The sequence below is a fragment of the Lepisma saccharinum genome, chromosome 1 (genome assembly GCF_977018435.1).
Source record: "Lepisma saccharinum chromosome 1, izLepSacc3.1, whole genome shotgun sequence".
In the NCBI taxonomy this organism is placed as follows: domain Eukaryota; kingdom Metazoa; phylum Arthropoda; class Insecta; order Zygentoma; family Lepismatidae; genus Lepisma; species Lepisma saccharinum.
In genome coordinates, this window is record NC_139229.1 from 140,869,323 (window position 1) to 140,891,181 (window position 21,859).

General features: G+C 34.4%; 1 protein-coding gene across 5 annotated transcripts in view; it reads left to right on the plus strand.

Annotated features, from left to right (window-relative positions):
* Miga (mitoguardin) overlaps window positions 1-21,859 on the plus strand; it is a 563,944-nt gene that overhangs the window by 497,222 nt on the left and 44,863 nt on the right. For all 5 annotated transcript variants that reach the window (XM_083139480.1, XM_083139484.1, XM_083139469.1 and 2 more), the window contains one exon: window positions 2,700-2,819. In XM_083139480.1, the coding sequence (XP_082995606.1) occupies window positions 2,700-2,819 (120 nt within the window). The remainder of the gene's footprint in view (window positions 1-2,699; window positions 2,820-21,859) is intronic.

Consider the following 21,859-nt stretch of genomic DNA (forward strand, 5'->3'; position numbering starts at 1 on the left):
GGACGGAACCCTCAACGGAACCCGGTGTCGCACGTTACAGTGTCCCAATTGCTGACCAGGTTCGAAGAGAGTGGTACAGTTCAGGACAGGCCACGATCTGGTAGGCCCAGAACTGCCACTGACGAAGGAACAGCTATGACAGTTTTGCCAAGTCTCCGCAGCGCAGCACTTGTCGAATGTCTGTGCAATGTGGTGTCAGCCAGAGTTTCATTTACAGGGTGTTAAAGATGGTTAAGTGGTACTAATACCCGTACAAGCTGCAGCTGCAGCACCATCTCTCTGAGGGCGACCCGGATAGGAGAATGCAGTTTTGTGAATGGGCTGTGGAGCAAATTCGCCAGGACCCACACTTTGCACTGCATATTCTGCATTCTGATGAAGCAAATTTTTATGTGAATGGAGAAGTGAATAAACAGAACATGCGGTGTTGGTCCTCCGAGAACCCATTGTGGAGATATCCAAGCAATATGGTTGGTGCTGGGATGTTATGGTGTGGACCGGGATCTGGGGGGGACACGTATCATTGGCCCATTCTTCATTCATGACAATTTAAATGCAGAGGGCTACTTGCAGTTGTTACAAGAACACATTTTACTGTCAGTTTGACGGAGGATAGCAGCTTTCGCTGATATTTTCAGCAGGATGGGGCACCACCTCATTATGGATGACAGGTTCGTCACTATCTGGACCTGCGGTTCCCTGGTCGATAGATTGGTCGAGGTGGGTCAGTGGAATGGCCACCCCGATCACCAGATTGCCACCACTCGATTTTTACCTGTGGGGTCATGTGAAGTCAATCGTGTATGCCGAAAAGATTCGGGATATGGGTCACTTGGAGCAACGGATACTGGATACCTGTGCACAAATCACACCTGAGATATTGTTCCGTGTCCACAGAGCATGGGAGAACGGTCCCAACATGTGCATAGCACAAGAAGGATAGCATATTGAACACATTGTGTAACTTTCATATGCCCATAACTTCCTTATCATTAAAGTTTTCATAAATCTGACTTCACCACTGAATTCCTGGTGAAATTCCAACCCTAAACCATACACCACATGTCCCCCTTCCCATTTAAAGAAATGAAGTTGGATCCAATATGGCAGTCACCAAGATTGCGGACGTTGTCATGACATGCACCAAAATGTTTCCCCCCAGGTCTAACATATTACTACCATACCAATTACTACAATCTACTTTCCCTTTCATTTTATAAGGGGTGGTCAGGGACTTTTGACTCACCCTGTACATACATATAGATAAATTTATGAAAATCTGTATAAATCATTGGCCAATATACAGATGAACCTTTAGTCCATAGTTTTTATGTATCGTTACAGGCTGAAATTTGGAAGTCAGAGGCTTATTAAAGTGTATGTGCATAAAGTACTGTGTACAGTATATTTCAGCAGCTAACTCTAACCTTTTTTCATTATAGCAATATGCATTCCTATTTCTTTTATACCTGGGTATATGAGGGGTTCAGACCACAAGTGGCGTAACTCCATTCAAGACAGTTTGGAGAAAAAGACACATTTAAATAACTTAGTATTATGTTCAGCTGTTGGAGCATAAATATAGTGGTTGCCTCTATGAGCAAGAATTGGAAACTTAGGAGATACTTACTTCTAGCACTGTAATGTTGATACTTCATAGTTCTAAGTTATACTTGCAACTCCATTTCTATGATACATGCTGATAATTCTCGCTAGATTTACATTGAACATAACACAATTTATATTACGTCAGGCTGTTCACCTGGTTAACAGCTTTGCTCCGAGAGGTCGTATTCAATGCTCATTTGCCTTCACCAATTTATTATGTACAGGCCGAGCAGGTGAGGGGGAATACACTCGAGCCAGATTAGAACAACTAAACACTGATGCTTATAATGCTCATGACTTTACCTGCTCTGGTCTGTTGGCTGGGTTGCATCATGGCACCGTGTGGTCCGTTGACAGTGTGTCATTGGGCACTGTCCAACATTCACGCTGACACATTTCACGATTCACATACTACGTATAATCTTAAACTGTGTGCTTAAAGTGCCAATGACTGGGAGGTTTAGGCCTACCCTGCATATTTAATAAAGGGAGGTAAAATATTCCCCTCTTCTGGTTATTTGGTGGATCAAAATTGTTATATATTAGTAGTGTGCGGATTTACATTCTGTTTATTTTTTGTATTAAGTTTCTGTTCGTATTTTGATTGTTCTAGATTTGCAAACGGAGTGTCGAGCGCGTTTCTAGTCTCAGACGACGGGGACTTCCCAAGCGTGCGATTTTCAAACTTGCCATTATGCACAAAAGAATAGTATCTGGAGAACTAATTGTCATAGCAAGATGAAATCGGATTTCTTATATTTCTTGAAGACAGAGGACAAATAATGATAAGGTATAAGAGCGGCAATGTTGCCTTCTTAAGGAAACACATTCCGGAATTTCGCTTCTGGCATCAGCCTTCTGGATGCTGGATACTTATCTAGCACATAAGTTCTTACACCACTTATTCCTTGAACCCCTCATGTATTGTGTAACTATATGTTTACTTTGTTGTATTTCACTTTCTGGTATTTTCTTACAAAAAAAAAAGCTCACTTTGGTAGTGAATAAGACAAACATATATTTGTTTTTTCCTTTTTCCGGCGCTCTGTCCTACATGCATATATTTGTTTTTTTTTTTTTTCTTTTTCCAGCGCTCTGTCCTGTTTCGTACTGACAGTTCTGCAAGACTGTACGCAGATAACCTGGACTCTGAACGTAGAACAATTGCGAGCATTTCATCACCTGACTCTTTTGTATCAGCACAGGATGAGGTGAGTAGAGCATCTTGTTGTTTCTGACGCCTTATATTTAGAATTACACATTAAATATTTAATTAGTGTGAGTGTTTGTTTTTGCTGGAATTCTGGCATTTCTGAAGCAAAATTTAGCAGATGAAGATGTGTGGGTGAACGTAATGTGAATGCATGGTCTCAAAACATTGACAATTATTTGATACCACATTTAAGTTTGGCATGGAGAATTATTGTTTTCTTGCAGTTTCATTTTGCTTTTAGATTAATATAAAATATTGTGTTATAATCTAAAGGTTTTCTTTACAAATTGCGTATATGAGACTGTGTGGTATATTTATGAGGTCATGTTTATGACAATAATTTTTACGAAATGGAATGAATGATGGCCTCCCTGATGGCATGGTGGTAACGTCGTCACCTTGTAATCAAGTAGTTGGGATCCTATTTTAAACTGTAGATCTAGTCCCAATTAGCTTTTCTGTGCATGAAGTGGACTTAAAACATCAAATCAAACCAAATAAAATGTTTTTTAATAATCTCTCATAAAATTTCTGGTTTTTGATGTTCATGAAATATATGGAATATATGTTCATGCAATATATTGAATATAATAATCACATTTAATTATTATTTTTTAAAAAAATGAAAAATGATACTGCCATGCAACAGAGCAGTGGTGATCTGGATCTATGAGTGTGCACCTCAGCCTCGCATCCAGAAATGTTATCACCCTGCCCGATTACTCACACCCATTTTTGTGTATATAATAATACTAATTGTATTGACAATCCAAGTTATGAAGCACCTTTAACTGATAATGAGACTATGGAAGAGTTGTATTTTATGATTTTTTTTTAAGTTATGATTTATTAAAAATTTGATTTTTACATCGATCCCAAGAGGAGTGATGTTATTGGGTGTCTTTTTTGCCTTGTAGAATCAGGATTGGATGACCTGACAAAATCACTCACAAGACAATCACAATCGCAATAAACACAACAATCACTCAAATCACTTGTCATCACATTCACAAAATATCAATTCACATACACAATAAATTCAATTAAATGAGACTATACATGCAACCAAGAGTTTCATCATGCACCAGCTATACTGATAAACTACAATGTATCATAATATACAACAATATTGCCAATATTTTGTGTAGTTTCCATGTTGTAATAATGTATAGTATCTTTGTTCAATATAAACATGTCCTTTCAGACAACCTAAGCATAATTCTATTTTTAATTTACTTATTCACTTTACACTTATCATGAAGATCCTCAATACCCTTTTCAAATGCAACTATTTCTGGCCAGCAATTTTCCAAAACTTGTCTCAAATCAGTGACGTATATTTGTAATTAAACTAACTACTCTATAGCATTCTTAAACACAAAGATTCATGGCTGCAGCAACACAGGCATTCCATGTGTCCCTATCCTCAGCAAGATCTATAAACTCTTTTCAATCCCTACCGATTTCCTTTAGGTCCATCTCAACATTATCCCTCCATCTTCGTCTTGGCCATCCTACTGGTCTCTTACCATCAGGTTTTCCAACAAGAATCCTGTAAACTCTTCTTTCCTATCCCATTTGTGCCACATGGCCTGCCCACCTGTCTTCTTGATTTAATCGTTCTAATAATATCTGGAGATGAATACAAATTATATAATCTTCTCCAATCACCTGTTTCCTCATCCCCTTTTAGGTCTAAATATTTTTGTAAGGATTTTATTTTCATATACTCTTAATTTATGTTCCTCTTTCAACGTAAGGGACCAAGTTTTGCATCCATATAATACTACAGGCAAAATTTGTGTTTTGCATATTTTAACTTTTAGTTTCTTAGATTTCATATGAGAAGACAGAGTTTATGAAGAGAAAGGAATATGCATTTCCTGAATAAAGCCTGCTCTTTATTTCCTCTTTAATATCATTTTCATTTGCCTAAGTACTTGAATTTGGAAACTGGTTCAAACGAGTTGTTATCAATAAATAGATTTTGATTATTACCTAACACTTGGTTTTGGCCTGTAAGCATATATTTAGTTTTATTTTTGTTAACTTCCAAACCTATCTCTTTAGTTGCATTGAAAAATATTTTAGCGTAATTCTTAATTGTATTTATGTACATCATTCCCCAGTAAGACTACATCATCTGCATATGCTAACAACTGAGTCACACCGTTCAATTTTAGCCCTTCATTAGTTTCTGTTACCTTCCTAACAGCATATTCTAAGGCAAAATTATATTTGTAATTGGTTGACATATTAACTGAACTAACGAATTGAATTGACTGTTGTATGACAAATATACAAGATTAATCTCTATTTAAAATTTCTGTTGAACTTCCAAGTAACAGATAAAGTTCAGAGCATCTAAATTACACCAATTCCTACAACATTATCAATGTTCATTAGCAGTACAAACTGCTAAAATTTTTCAATTAATTCTTAGGTCCATGTTGTATTTTTCCAGCAACTTTATTGTTGTGTTCCCCACCAACATAGCTGGCTTTGCATTATTGCATACAGTCAGTGGCGAAGTGTGGTCTTAAGGAGAAGGCAAGCAGTGCAGTACTCCGAAAGGGGGCTGGGAATAAATTATACAGCCATTTGCCCCAGTTTTTCTAGGAAAGAAAGGGCATTTTAAATAACAATAATATATCCCCAACTCCTCTCTCAACGGCCATGCTTCTTAGTTCAAATTCTTGGTCGCGTTATTGATATAATAAAATACTGTTACGTATTACTTACAGTTTCCCGTACACAATTTGAAATATCCATGTTTGTTTTAGTAGATTCACAACACACCAAACAAAAGAAAACACTCACTTGAACCACTCGTTCTTCCCATACAAATGGAAAATGTTCCGAAAAGCTACAAAACTTCGTTGTAAAAATTATTGTTCATGGGAGAGTAAAATAACTGACTTGAAGATTAAAATTATATTAAGCGTTGGAATAATAGGTCATTAGAACAGGAAATGCACTGGTTCTTTTTTTTTTTTTTTTTTTTTGCAATGTATCACATTAATAAAAATAGTATTTTGATAGCATTTAGGACTTAACATTTTGGTATTTGCAGGTCTCAGAGGCGAGTTTCATTGCTTTCTTGACATAAGTGTTATCAAAAAAGCATCAGTTTATTGAATTTGTTTGTATAGACACTCACGATAAATATCATGTAAATTATTTGGTAGTTGTCAACACTGGCGTGGCATTGCAAATTGAGATGAGAGAGATGTGAGGCGCACAACAGCGCTCTCCTGTGCCGAGGTCAACATTATTTGTCTTTAAAAAAACTGAACGTTGACATTATTGACACGTCTTACAAATCGTGAAATTTAAATAATGCTTTAAAGTATGTTTACGTGGAATTTGGAACAGTCATAATGATTTGAAGAGCCAGGGGGAAAAACGACGAATGTCGATTTTTCGCTCATTTTGAGATTGCAGCTCCATCTGATAGCTCAGAAGCTGTACTATAAGAATGTGAATGGCCTTGCTTGGGAAAACGGTGAGAAGTGCCTGAAAAACGCATTCAAACATATGGGGCAAGGGGGAAAAACGATGAAAGTCCGAGCATCGGGGAAGAACGATGAGTGTTTTCTGTTAAATAATGTGTGCCTCACTGAAACGGGTTAGCGCTACGGGAAGGTTATTCCAGTCCTTCATTGTGCGTGTGTTGAATCGTGCAGTGTTGTGATCAGTTCTATTGTGTACTATTTGTGACGAACCTGAAAGTTTGCTTAATATTTGTTGAGATATTCAGATTTTTAAATGTTTGTTATTTCAAATTATGTGCAAGATGTCAGACAACTTTAATTAGATTGGTACAGTTGTGGTTGGAACTTGTATATATGTTTAGAAATATGTCATAATCTGCTCACATTGACGTCACATTCCCATCTCAACAGAGGAAGTGACTCGTACAAGTCGCAAAAAGCTGTGATTGAAGCTCGCATCAATGACTCTGAAAAATCAAAAAGAGAAACAGAACTCTCAAGACTGGAAACAGAACACAAACTTCATTTACTGAAAGCTCAGAAGTTTTATTTCCTCAAGAAGTTATACAAAAAGAAGAGTAGGAAGGATGACACCATAGCTGCAGTTACCATGGATTTTCAGAAAAATTTACCGACCCCCAACATTAGCACCAATGATGTGTATTATAAACGTCAGTTGAGCTTCTACAGCTTCAATATTCACATGCTTACCTCTGGTGATTCAGTTTTCTTCACGTACGACGAGACCGTTGCTCATAAAGGGTCAGATGATGTGTGCTCTATGTTCGACAGTTTTGTGCACAACTTTTTGCCAGAAAAAGTTCGTCGCGTGGTCATCTTTTGTGATCCTTGTGCCGGCCAGAACAAGAACTAACTATACTGTCATTCGATACCTCCACCATCTCGTGACAGAAAAAGTCGTTTCGATGCCATCAACATGTTTTTTCCAATCAGGGGCCACTCCTACTTAGAGTGCGATAAAACATGAGCTACATAAATCAACAGTCCTATGTTGAGTTGCCGGACAAATGGAGAGATGTAATAAGGAGCAGCAGACACAAACCAACGCCATTTGCTGTGGTAAACTGCACGAAGGAGCTCTTCAAGACGTGGACTGAGTTCTTGAAGCCAATTTACATGCCAAAATGTCCATTTCCTAACAGGCCAGTGCATTGTTTGGAGATACGGGCTGAAAACCCTACCAAAATTTTCTACTGCAATACCTATCTTGGCACTTACTTGCATGCTGATGTCATGTGGCAACCACCGAAGCGAGAAAAGAACAAAGGGACCTATACTTCACCTAGAACCATTTTGAGAAACCTGTACGATGGACCGCTGCCCATTCCTTTGCCCAAGTACAAGGATCTCCAGCATTTGAAGCGATTTTTCACCAACCCAGAGGCTCAACAGTTTTACGAGACCATGATAACCACCAACGCTATGGTAGAAAATGATGAGGATCTCTACGTGGACTACTTAGTTGATGATGAGGAATAGTTTGTGAGCTACCGCCAAGACTGATCCAACCTTTTTCATTTTGATGATAGTTTGATAAATAACAAACATCACTCTTTTTAATGTTGTAGTGTTACTCTCATTTTGTCTTTGTTCATTAGTGCACACCTGCAATGTAGAATGAAAAACACATTTTTTGGCATAATTTTGCTTATTACTCTTTTTTTTGGTTTCCTCTGATTCTCCAGAAACATTTTCCTATGGTTATCTACATCTGTGGCAGTAAAAAGATACTTAAAAATAGTTATTTTGGCATATAATGGCATATTTATGAATAGAAATACTTGTTTTTCATTTCCTGGCAAATCGTCTCGAGTGAACATTCATCGTTTTTTCCCCCTGCCCCTTCATTTATTTCAATAATTCTGTGTTTATAATAAAGCAAATATTCATCTTGGAGATCGTGTTAACACTTACATGCTTTCTGCTAGTAGTGTCTGCTGTCTGCTTGGTTCGGCTGTTTTCGAGAGAAGCTGAAAAGCTCCAAAAAGCAGAGCTTTTATTAGTGGATAGGGGACCGTATCTTCACCAGCATCTACCCTTCGGCATATGATACTTCAGGAACGTTAGTTTCCCGCTTGGTGGCTGCAAGCAGAGAGTTTGGTGCTTGCCAATGGGCTGCTGAGAGAGTTTGCGGTCGTAAAATTTGGCAAAATCGAATGTGATAGAAACTAAATAAGGCACTCAACATTAAGGACATTAAGTACTATTTTAATAGTGCAAGCAGTGCTTGCATTGCTTGTACTATATCTTCGCCACTGCGTACGGTGTCTCCAATAATAAAAATTGAGGCCTTGCCTCAATTTGGGTAGTATTCTCCATCACTACGACAAGTACATTCAGTGTTGTTAGTTTGTGACCTTTTCTGAGAACACTCAAATGTCAACCTCCCTTCCACTATGGACTACATTTTGCAGACTAGGGAAGCTCTAGCATCTGAACTCATGACCAGTATAATCTTCCCTCAGGCTCGTGTTGTATCATTGTGTGCATGTTTGTTATTCTCCTTTCATCCATTTCATCTTATTGTTGTGTATTCAAACATACACAGATCAAACTTAAGTTGTAGAGTATACTTCAATAAAATATGCACTGCATAATCTTGCGTTATTTATTCAACATCAAAATTCCACTAAACATTTTACATTCAACTCCATATGAAAAACAAAAAACAATCTCTTACTACAAACATGTTTTTGTTTTCTAAGATTCTATAAACCTTACTCTCCATTTACACTCTTAGAATGATCGTAGCATCGCACACGACACTTATCACCATTCATCCTCATCTTCACAATTAGCCAAAAGTGGCAGAAAAGCAAAGTAAAATAAATCAATACATAATAAATGAATGCATCCAGTTCATAAATGGGATTCAAGGGAAGCACCTGATATCACCAGACTCCTAAGTCATCTTAGTGGAAATTGAAATCCAAAGCCACCATGCTTCTTTTCATGTTCAGCATACGCTACACCAAGAATTGTGAAATATTCTCAACTTTGCCTCTTTCAATTTGCCATATCAAAAGGAATTTAAATGTACACTCACTTTCATGAAGTGCTGCATCAGTATATTTCCTATGCTATTTGCAACATTTGTAATGTTGAAATGTCATCCCATTCTCAAAAACCAGACCAAAAAATAAGTTTTCTTTGCTCTCTTTCTACGATTCACTGCAAATCATCGAACTTCTGTTTTTAGCAAAGATTCTTTGCTCTTTTTTTTTACAAGAATTGTTTTTGTTTTTTTTCTCTCAGAATGACCTGAAACTGGTCGGCAAATGCATTCTTCCTTTACACAAGCAATTAGCAAAGGCAGCATCGTTGCTACAATACAAGACATTGTTCACAACACCGACTTCACTGTCAGCTGTTTTCACCTTCTCTTCCTCATCCAATTCATGCTGGAAACAGGGTGAGATAGCAAAGATACCATCAAAATTTTTTTTGCAAATAAATACTGCCTTGGTCAGCAACTTTATTGTTTTTAAGCACAAATTAAATATTTATTTTCTTATGATTTCTATCTGGTGTATGTCCTTTCAGGTAAAACATAATGTAAGCCAATGCACTGGCAGCATTGCTCAGCTCTCAAGCACTGAATCCAACCTAATCAACTTGGCTGAGTTGCTATGCTCACTCTCATGTCGCAGTTTGAATCCTGTGGTCTGCACAGAGGGTTTTGAAGAAAAAGTACTTTCATGAATTATTTGCATTATATTTTCTTGTAGCTTTTTATGAGTTGAAAAATAATGGTCAGTACAATTTAGTGTTTTTCATGTATACAATGGAAGTATTTTGCTATGTAGTAGTTATTGCAGTTGGAGAATCGAGAAAAAATAATATTTTTAAGGAATTCCTTGTAGATAACTTATCGTCAATTGCTAGAATGCCTAGATTTAGCTCTCGAAAGCTTGGAATCTTTTCCACAACCCAACTGGTTGATAGCCCGAGAGAATCTTTTCATCACTGGTCACCAGGAAAGCTTCGAGACTTACTTCTAGAAAGCTGTTTCTAGTAGATGTTTATCTAAGTATGTTTTCGATAATTTCATGCTGTTAACAACAGATTTACATATATTGCCATCACCAGAAAGACAAAACTTGATGGCCAAACAGATATATACAGCAACAGGATGTTCATTGGAGCTCAAACCAGTACCTGAAAAGCTTTTTCTCTTTCTGTTGGAAAATATAATGGTCACAGAACTGGATCAGACTTTGTGATGGTAGTTAGATAGTTCCACCCTCAAGGTTATTTTCTATATTGCCATGATGCAGTCACAAACCCTACTTGCTTGGAAAACTTTCAGCAGGCATATTGAAGTGTAAAAGTTGCAGTGCATCTTGACAGACATCACTCACTATCTTTCACCCAGTCACAAAAAGCAACTTGAAACTGACGTGACAAGTCAAACATACTCCCCATCAGCACCAGTGACCTGTGAGTGCACCTCTTCTCCTGTCTTCAGTTTCTTTTGCCAGTGGTAGGGATCGAACCTACCACAGACGTGTGATCAAATCACCTCAAGAGTACAAGGAACACCACAGTAGTAGTATTGATCACAGCCAACGTCTGTTGCTATTTAATATTCGCAATTTATTCGCATGTACTTATAACTAATTTGCACGGGTTTTAATTAATTTGCGCGTACTTAGAATTCATTTGCATGTACTTAGAGTACTTTACATTTATGTATTTGCATGTTTATAACTTTTTATGAATATATATTTATTTATTTTATGAAAAATATGTATATAGAAGGTAATTAGAGGTACTAAACGGTATTCATATGGTTTTATATTCATTACTGCAAAGTATGTAATGTATAAAATGTTAATATTAATGTTTATAATATTGAAAATAAGTTTTCTATGGTTTATGAACCGCTATGAACGGTGGTAATGGCTGTAGGTACAGGTCCAATTACGATTGGGGACGGTCCCGGTACTCGAACCCACGATATGTAATATTATTAATTAGTACTATGTAATAATTTCATCATGTTATGAAACACGATGGTGCAACACGCTAGACAGAATACTGTCTCCGAATTTTGACTCCGCTCCGATGCCAGACAGAGAGAATGAATTAATATTCAGCGCAGGTAGAGAAGAAAGGAATTTTGGGGGGAAGCGCGCTCAAGGTCAAATGACGTCACAACGTCAGAACAAAGAACGAATCTGATTGACCAATCAGAGAACGCGTCGGTAGATTTTCAGAACCGGTTTTTTTCAAGGTTAACCAGTACGCAAGAACAGGAGAAAGGTATGCAATACTGTAGGGTAGGGGGGGGATTCAACCAGACAACAAAGAATGTCTGAGAATGCGCAGCAAGGGTCAAATCTCTGAAGCTATGCGTCGCTTGTAGAACCGGTTTCCGCCGCCAATTAATATTCCGCTCAGGTTTGCCTCTAAGGCACAGGACGCTTTAGCGCAGGTTTTTTTTATCTGTACTATGAAGAAGGGAGAGCTATTAGGGACGGGGCCTACAGTTTTCACCATTTGCTTTTATCACGGGGTAACGAACCTAGGACCCTTTGATTATTGATTTAGGTAGTAAATGTATGTTACTGTGTGCTATTTAACTTAATTTTGAGTTTATTTTTTACCAAACTTTGACTTTATGTCAAACATTTTCACAGCTTATCCTTATTTTTACAAAAATAACACTATTTGTACTATTCAGGCAACATTTTTTATTAAATTTTGGACTCGCAAAGATATTTTTACAACTTTTAACTTATTATTTTACAATTTTATGTTAATTTTTTACCAAAATAACACTATTTGTACTATTCAGGCAACACTTTTATTAAATTTTGGACTGAAAGACATTTTTCTCAACTTTTAACTTATTATTTTACAACTTTAAGTTAATTTTTTACCAAAATAACACTATTTGTACTATTCAAGCAACATTTTTTCATTAAATTTTGGACTCACAAAGACATTTTTTCTACGTTTAATTTATTATTTTACAACTTTATACCTATTTTTTACCAAAATAACACTATTTATACTAATCAGGCAACACTTTTAGTTATATTTTCGACACACAAAGTGTGTTTTTTCAACTTTTAACTTATTATTTTACAACTTTAAGTTAATTTTTTACCAAAATAACACTATTTGTACTATTCAAGCAACATTTTTTATTAAATTTTGAACTCACAGACATTTTTTTTCTACGTTTAACTTATTATTTTACAACTTTATATTAATTTTTTACCAAAATAACACTATTTGTACTAATCAGGCAACATTTTTTATTAAATTTTGGACTCACAAAGACATTTTTTCAACTTTTAACTTATTATTTTACAACTTTATGTTAATTTTTACCAAAATAACACTATTTGTACTATTCAGGCAACATTTTTTATTAAATTTTGTATTTACAAAGAGATTTTTTCAACTTTTAATTTATTATTTACAAGTTTATGCCTATTTTTTACTCAAATAACACAATTCTATCTGTTCAGGAAATACTTTTAGTTACATTTTCGACACACAAAGTGTGTGTTCTCAACTTCTATCTGTTTATTTCACAAGTTTAGGCTTATTATTACCAAAATAATACAATTCAATCTGTTCAGGAAAGACTTTTAGTCGCATTTTCGACACACAAAGTGTGTGTTCTCAACTTCTATCTGTTTATTTCACAAGTTTAGGCTTACTATTACTCAAATAACACAATTCTATGTGTTCAGGAAAGATTTTTAGTTATATTTTCGACACACAGAGTGTGTGATCTCAATTTCTATCTGTTTATTTTACAAGTTTAGCCTAATATTTACTCAAATGACACTATTTATATTATTCAGGCACCATTTTTATTACATTTTGGACTCTCAAACACACACACACACACACACACACACACACACACACAGAGAGAGAGAGAGAGAGAGAGAGAGAGAGAGATTTTTTCCACGTTTACAGGATTATTCTCCACGTTTACTCAAATAACACAATTTAGATGTGTTTTGAATTATATTTTGGATGCAAAAGTATGTTTTGTCAAGTTTTACCCTTTTATTTTACAAGTTTAGGCTTAATATTACTCAAATAACACAATTTAATCCAGTCAGGAAGGATTTGTTATTATATTTTGGATGCACAAAGAGAGGTTTTCAACTTTTTTATTGATTTTTTGCAGGGTATGTATTAATTTTTATTTATTTTGTTTTGTATCATATATACATTTACAAATTTTTAACTTAGAGTTTAGTATTTATTTAATTTTTTCAAAAACACAAAAGAAAAAGTACTTTTAGCTAAAATGTAAGCCACAGAATATATTATTATTATTATTATTATTAGGGTTTACTGATTTCCACTATGCTATTTTTGGTTCTGTATTTCTATATGTATTTCTTTAGGTCAGGTTACGCCTGCTACGTAGGAAAGTTTGTTTATTTTAGAGTTTGCTGAGTATTTTGTTACTCTTATACTAGGTAAAGTTTTCTAAATATATCAGGTAGGGCTCCATCCATATATTTTTGTTTTTGCTGTTTGGAGATGATGCGATCAGCATCACTCTCCATCTGCTTTTTATTTTATGTACCCAATATTATTTTGAGGCTTAGTGAATTCTAGAGCCTATTTATGCAGGAGAGAGGAGAGAGGACTTGAAAATTTTGATCTCAGATAACCCACAACTATTTGTCAGAGTATTTTAAAGGATATTTTATACTTATTATGTGCCACTAGAATATCAAAGCTTGCTTAATTTTTATGTCTTTAACGCATTTATTGTATTTCTAGCTAAGGCTTACTGGATAAAGTACACGAAATGTTTAACATTTCAACTATTTGCTTTTATACGAGGGCAATTTTTTAGTGTAACGAAAATTATGATGTGTCTATGAGGTCTGAAACCCCTTTACCGAGGGTCCATATTTGGACGCTTACTAATATTGTTTTTTCCCCTTACATATAACCATTTATCAATATATTGACAATTCACAGGACAAGACGAAGTTCACAGACGACTGACTATATGGACCATAGGTCCACTTGCTAAATTTTTTTCTATGCTAGAAGAATAATTTAGCCTTATAGCCTTTTTCAAGGTATTTTAGAAGTATTACTGGGTTTTTTGGGTGCATCAACATTTGGGTTATTTCCATTTGGTTTATTATACGAGGTTTATTTTTTACTCTAAGATCAATATATGTCTCCGAGGACTAAAATACATTTATTGAAGCTAAAAGCTTAGGCTGTAACTAGGGACTTAGCATGTATATCGACAATTTATAGGACAACACGAACCTTACAAAGGATTATAGGTGACGTACGACCACACGCCAGAGCTTTGTTAATCTGCAAGAAGCAGTTGCAACTAATGCTATGAGGATATAATGTTAATTTTTCATTGTTTCACAAGGAGGCTATTTTTTACACAACCAATATTTGCTTTTTCAAGTAACTACATGTACCAGAAGCACACATGTCAACACTAACTAGATTTTGATTTATATTATCTCAGGTGCTAAATGTATCAAGAACACTGATTGTATATATTTTTGAGAATCCAACTATATCAGGATTTTTCTATGTAAGTATATTTTTATTGACTGGCTTATTTAACAGATCAAACAGAAAGACGGCAAAGTCACTAAATGTAGGTGATTGCATGAAAATAACTAGATCAAGGGGTGACCAACAGTGAGCTGAATGTATATATAGAGGGTTGCGCTCTATTATTCTCACCTTCGCTGGATTGGCGAAGGAACGCACTTGTGGGCGGTAGAACCTGAACGGGCTCCACCATGGCATCGGAGACTCGAAGCAGATGTTTTGGAGGATGAACCCAAGTAGGGTCATAGGCGCTACGACCAATTTGGTCATTGCTTTTTATATGAGGAACCAATTTGGCCCACTCCCAAAATTAACTTAGATTGCTTATAACTTATGAAATTTGAAGTCTGCACAAGATCCGATGACAAAATCTAAAATTGTAACAACCCTGCCAGGGACTTGAACCCTGGACAGATAGGTTAAAAGCCTAGCGCTATACAAACTAAGTTACCTGCATTTTTAAAAAGTTAGTTATGTTAAGAAATATATTGAAACACCTGAGAACACTCTTGGTCTGGTTCTACAGAGAAGGAGACAACATTTCCAAATTTTTACAGACTGGGTGTATTTTTCCACTATAGAGGCCTTCACTATATGTAATTTGAAACGCTAAAATTCAGCTAGCTTCCAAAATTGAGGTAAAAATTGTGTCTGGCGAGATTAACAAGTTACACTTCTATCCAGTTACGGACAAATAAAGCTAAAAGTCTAAAATTTGCTGTACTAGCCAAGTTTTAGTAACATTTTCCTTTATGTTAGTACAAATATCAAAGAAATAGGTATATTTTATTTATAATTTGACAAAATGTACTAGTATTTAATTCACAAAGTTAGGTAAAAAAACAGTATTTTTTAAAAATATTGTTACTGCCTTCAAATTTTATGTTATTTAGCCACTAACAACTGGTTTACACTGCTTGGCATTCTTTAAATAGGAAAAGAAGAAATTATTTGTTTAGTATTTTTACTACTTTATATTTATTTAAGAAAACAATTCTACACTTTAACTTAATTTTAACAAATTGTTACTAATTTATATATCAAAGTTATGTTATTTAGAGTGCATAAAGGCGTATAAAGTTAATATTTGTACTTATCAGTTCAACTAACAATTATATTTTACACACAAAAGATACAGTTAAATTACTTGAATCAGAGAATAATATTTTACAGTAATTGATTCATTCAGCACTAGTCAGTACTTTTATGCATCAGAAAGTTTTCTTAATTTTCTATTACGCATGCTATTTTGGGCTATTCTTAAAATGTATTTCTAGGGCAAACTGGTTTCATTTTCTGCTTATAATGCAAAGTTGACAGTTTTCGCACAATGCATTGTACATTTGTTATATTCTCTACGTACAATCCAAATATTATGCTTATTTAATGTATAACTAACTAACTCTCTACCCTTCTTAAACCCGAAGTTTCATGGCTGCAGCAACACATGCCTTTCATCTGTCCCTGTCCTGAGCAAGATCTATATACTCCTTTCCTTCCCCACCAATTTCCTTTAGGTTCATCTCTACATTATCCCTCCATCTTTGTTTTGGTCTTCCTATTGATCTTTTACCATCAGGTTTCCCAACAAGAATCCTGTATACTCTTCTTTCCTCTCCCATTCGTACCACATGATCTACACACCTAAGTCTTCTTGATTTAATCATTCTAATAATATCTGGACATGAATACAAATTATGTACTTCTAATTTATGTAACCTTCTCCACTCATTTGTCTCCTCATCTGTTTTAGGCCCAAATATTTTCCTAAGGATCTTATTTTCAAATAGTCTCAATTTATGTTCCTTTTGCAATCTAAGGGACCAGGTTTATTTACTGTATTTAACTTTTATTTTTTGTAATTAACAAAAATTAAAAGCTTATACTGCAGTTATTATATCTTTTTCTATCAGTACACGCAGACAAACACATGTGTACACACTTTTATGTAAATAGATATGCTTTTTTCAATATTTTAGTATGAAGATTGCACTTTAGCTATTTAAGCAAGGGTAGGAAAGGTAGGATTTCTGAGAATTTGTTGTAGGATTTTGTTGTCCAAGTATAGATGAGACCTGAGCTGGGAGACTGTTTTGAACCTTTTCATGATAGTTTGCATGTGAACTGTATGCAAACTGAGCACTATTGACTGTGCATGCTTCTAAGTTTTGCTGTTATTTTACATCAAGTCTCTGAGACTGTAGTCAGTTTCCCTTTTCAAGTAGTTTTTATTGATTGTGTTTGTATATGTTTTGGGGACTTAGCAGTTTTATGTTATGAGGCAGTTTGTTGTAGAATATTTTTACATGATTGTTTTGAGATATTGAGTGTCTGCTGTTTTACTTGTAATTATTTTCCTTCTTGTGTTGTGTATTTGACTATATTTTGTCCAAGTTCGTAGTATTGAGAATAATTGTTGTTGACTTGTAGATGTAGGGAGTAATAATCCTTTGCAAGATGCCCTATACTTTAGTCTGAACATTATTCTTAGTGTTCACTTTTGAAGCCTTAGTATTCTGGTAGTATTATTAATGTAGAGGTAAATTAGGCTGAAATGTAGGCATTTTTCTGATAAATTATACTCACTTAGTTGTTTCAGCAGGTAGAAGTTGCATGATGGTTTACTGCTGATGATGTTAATTTGCTCTTCTTATGTACTACGTATGATGTAGCTTACTTGAGTAATTGGAATTTTCTACTGAAAAAAGGATTGCTTGTCTATTTTTTTCCTATGTTGTTGAGTTTGTCCATAAGCAAGCCATGTTTTTACTCAATCCTATGCCTTGGAAGAATCTAGATATATTGTGTTTGCAGTTTTATGTTTCTCTAAGGTTTCAGCTATGTAGTTTTTTAAACTGTGCTATGGGTGTGACTACTGATTTCTCTTTCTGGATGTCATGTTGGTTTCTGTGTATTCCTTTTGCTGTTTGAATTTGACTTAGGTTGTTTGCTTTTTTTTCTTAGATCTTTATTTGTTTATTTGTTCAGTATTTGTTATTTTTTTTTAATTTTAGTTACTTTAATTTTACATTAACTAACATATTTTACTTTAACAACAAAAATATTTACTCTAGTATAAAAACTTCTACTAACAAAAATAAACTATTATAACTTTTAATTTTAGAAATTGTATTTTTAAAACTTTACTTTGAAAAATTGATTTTTAATTACTTTAATTTTACATTAACTAACAAATTTTACATTAACAACAAAATAATTTGCCTAGTATAAAAACTTCTACTAACAAAAATATACTATTATAACTTTTAATTTTAGAAAATTGTATTTTTAAAACTTTAACTTTGAAAAATTGAATTTTAACACACTTTGACTTTAACAATGTACTTTGAATTTTTATATGTAAAAGAATATTAAAAAATAACAAATACTGAACAAATAAACAAATAAAGATCTAAGAAAAAAAAAGCAAACAACCTAAGTCAAATTCAAACAGCAAAAGGAATACACAGAAACCAACATGACATCCAGAAAGAGAAATCAGTAGTCACACCCATAGCACAGTTTAAAAAACTACATAGCTGAAACCTTAGAGAAACATAAAACTGCAAACACAATATATCTAGATTCTTCCAAGGCATAGGATTGAGTAAAAACATGGCTTGCTTATGGACAAACTCAACAACATAGGAAAAAAATAGACAAGCAATCCTTTTTTCAGTAGAAAATTCCAATTACTCAAGTAAGCTACATCATACGTAGTACATAAGAAGAGCAAATTAACATCATCAGCAGTAAACCATCATGCAACTTCTACCTGCTGAAACAACTAAGTGAGTATAATTTATCAGAAAAATGCCTACATTCAGCCTAATTTACCTCTACATTAATAATACTACCAGAATACTAAGGCTTCAAAAGTGAACACTAAGAATAATGTTCAGACTAAAGTATAGGGCATCTTGCAAAGGATTATTACTCCCTACATCTACAAGTCAACAACAATTATTCTCAATACTACGAACTTGGACAAAATATAGTCAAATACACAACACAAGAAGGAAAATAATTACAAGTAAAACAGCAGACACTCAATATCTCAAAACAATCATGTAAAAATATTCTACAACAAACTGCCTCATAACATAAAACTGCTAAGTCCCCAAAACATATACAAACACAATCAATAAAAACTACTTGAAAAGGGAAACTGACTACAGTCTCAGAGACTTGATGTAAAATAACAGCAAAACTTACAAGCATGCACAGTCAATAGTGCTCAGTTTGCATACAGTTCACATGCAAACTATTCATGAAAAGGTTCAAAACAGTCTCCCAGCTCAGGTCTCATCTATACTTGGACAACAAAATCCTACAACAAATTCTCAGAAATCCTACCTTTCCTACCCTTGCTTAAATAGCTAAAGTGCAATCTTCATACTAAAATATTGAAAAAAGCATATCTATTTACATAAAAGTGTGTACACATGTGTTTGTCTGCGTTGTACTGATAGAAAAAGATATAATAACTGCAGTATAAGCTTTTAATTTTTGTTAATTACAAAAAATAAAAGTTAAATACAGTAAATAAACCTGGTCCCTTAGATTGCAAAAGGAACATAAATTGAGACTATTTGAAAATAAGATCCTTAGGAAAATATTTGGGCCTAAAACAGATGAGGAGACAAATGAGTGGAGAAGGTTACATAAATTAGAAGTACATAATTTGTATTCATGTCCAGATATTATTAGAATGATTAAATCAAGAAGACTTAGGTGTGTAGATCATGTGGTACGAATGGGAGAGGAAAGAAGAGTATACAGGATTCTTGTTGGGAAACCTGATGGTAAAAGATCAATAGGAAGACCAAAACAAAGATGGAGGGATAATGTAGAGATGAACCTAAAGGAAATTGGTGGGGAAGGAAAGGAGTATATAGATATTGCTCAGGACAGGGACAGATGAAAGGCATGTGTTTGCTGCAGCCATGAAACTTCGGGTTTAAGAAGGGTAGAGAGTTAGTTAGTTATACATTAAATAGCATAATATTTGGATTGTACGTAGAGAATATAACAAATGTACAATGCATTGTGCGAAAACTGTCAACTTTGCATTATAAGCAGAAAATGAAACCAGTTTGCCCTAGAAATACATTTTAAGAATAGCCCAAAATAGCATGCGTAATAGAAAATTAAGAAAACTTTCTGATGCATAAAAGTACTGACTAGTGCTGAATGAATCAATTACTGTAAAATATTATTCTCTGATTCAAGTAATTTAACTGTATCTTTTGTGTGTAAAATATAATTGTTAGTTGAACTGATAAGTACAAATATTAACTTTATACGCCTTTATGCACTCTAAATACATAACTTTGATATATAAATTAGTAACAATTTGTTAAAATTAAGTTAAAGTGTAGAATTGTTTTCTTAAATAAATATAAAGTAGTAAAAATACTAAACAAATAATTTCTTCTTTTCCTATTTAAAGAATGCCAAGCAGTGTAAACCAGTTGTTAGTGGCTAAATAACATAAAATTTGAAGGCAGTAACAATATTTTTAAAAAAATACTGTTTTTTTACCTAACTTTGTGAATTAAATACTAGTACATTTTGTCAAATTATAAATAAAATATACCTATTTCTTTGATATTTGTACTAACATAAAGGAAAATGTTACTAAAACTTGGCTAGTACAGCAAATTTTAGACTTTTAGCTTTATTTGTCCGTAACTGGATAGAAGTGTAACTTGTTAATCTCGCCAGACACAATTTTTACCTCAATTTTGGAAGCTAGCTGAATTTTAGCGTTTCAAATTACATATAGTGAAGGCCTCTATAGTGGAAAAATACACCCAGTCTGTAAAAATTTGGAAATGTTGTCTCCTTCTCTGTAGAACCAGACCAAGAGTGTTCTCAGGTGTTTCAATATATTTCTTAACATAACTAACTTTTTAAAAATGCAGGTAACTTAGTTTGTATAGCGCTAGGCTTTTAACCTATCTGTCCAGGTTCAAGTCCCTGGCAGGGTTGTTACAATTTTAGATTTTGTCATCGGATCTTGTGCAGACTTCAAATTTCATAAGTTATAAGCAATCTAAGTTAATTTTGGAGTGGGCCAAATTGGTTCCTCATATAAAAAGCATTGACCAAATTGGTCGTAGCGCCTATGACCCTACTTGGGTTCATCTCCAAAACATCTGCTTCGAGTCTCCGATGCCATGGTGGAGCCCGTTCAGGTTCTACCGCCCACAAGTGCGTTCCTTCGCCAATCCAGCGAAGGTGAGAATAATAGAGCGCAACCCTCTATATATACATTCAGCTCACTGTTGGTCACCCCTTGATCTAGTTATTTTCATGCAATCACCTACATTTAGTGACTTTGCCGTCTTTCTGTTTGATCTGTTAAATAAGCCAGTCAATAAAAATATACTTACATAGAAAAATCCTGATATAGTTGGATTCTCAAAAATATATACAATCAGTGTTCTTGATACATTTAGCACCTGAGATAATATAAATCAAAATCTAGTTAGTGTTGGCATGTGTGCTTCTGGTACATGTAGTTACTTGAAAAAGCAAATATTGGTTGTGTAAAAAATAGCCTCCTTGTGAAACAATGAAAAATTAACATTATATCCTCATAGCATTAGTTGCAACTGCTTCTTGCAGATTAACAAAGCTCTGGCGTGTGGTCGTACGTCACCTATAATCCTTTGTAAGGTTCGTGTTGTCCTATAAATTGTCGATATACATGCTAAGTCCCTAGTTACAGCCTAAGCTTTTAGCTTCAATAAATGTATTTTAGTCCTCGGAGACATATATTGATCTTAGAGTAAAAAATAAAACCTCGTATAATAAACCAAATGGAAATAACCCAAATGTTGATGCACCCAAAAAACCCAGTAATACTTCTAAAATACCTTGAAAAAGGCTATAAGGCTAAATTATTCTTCTAGCATAGAAAAAAATTTAGCAA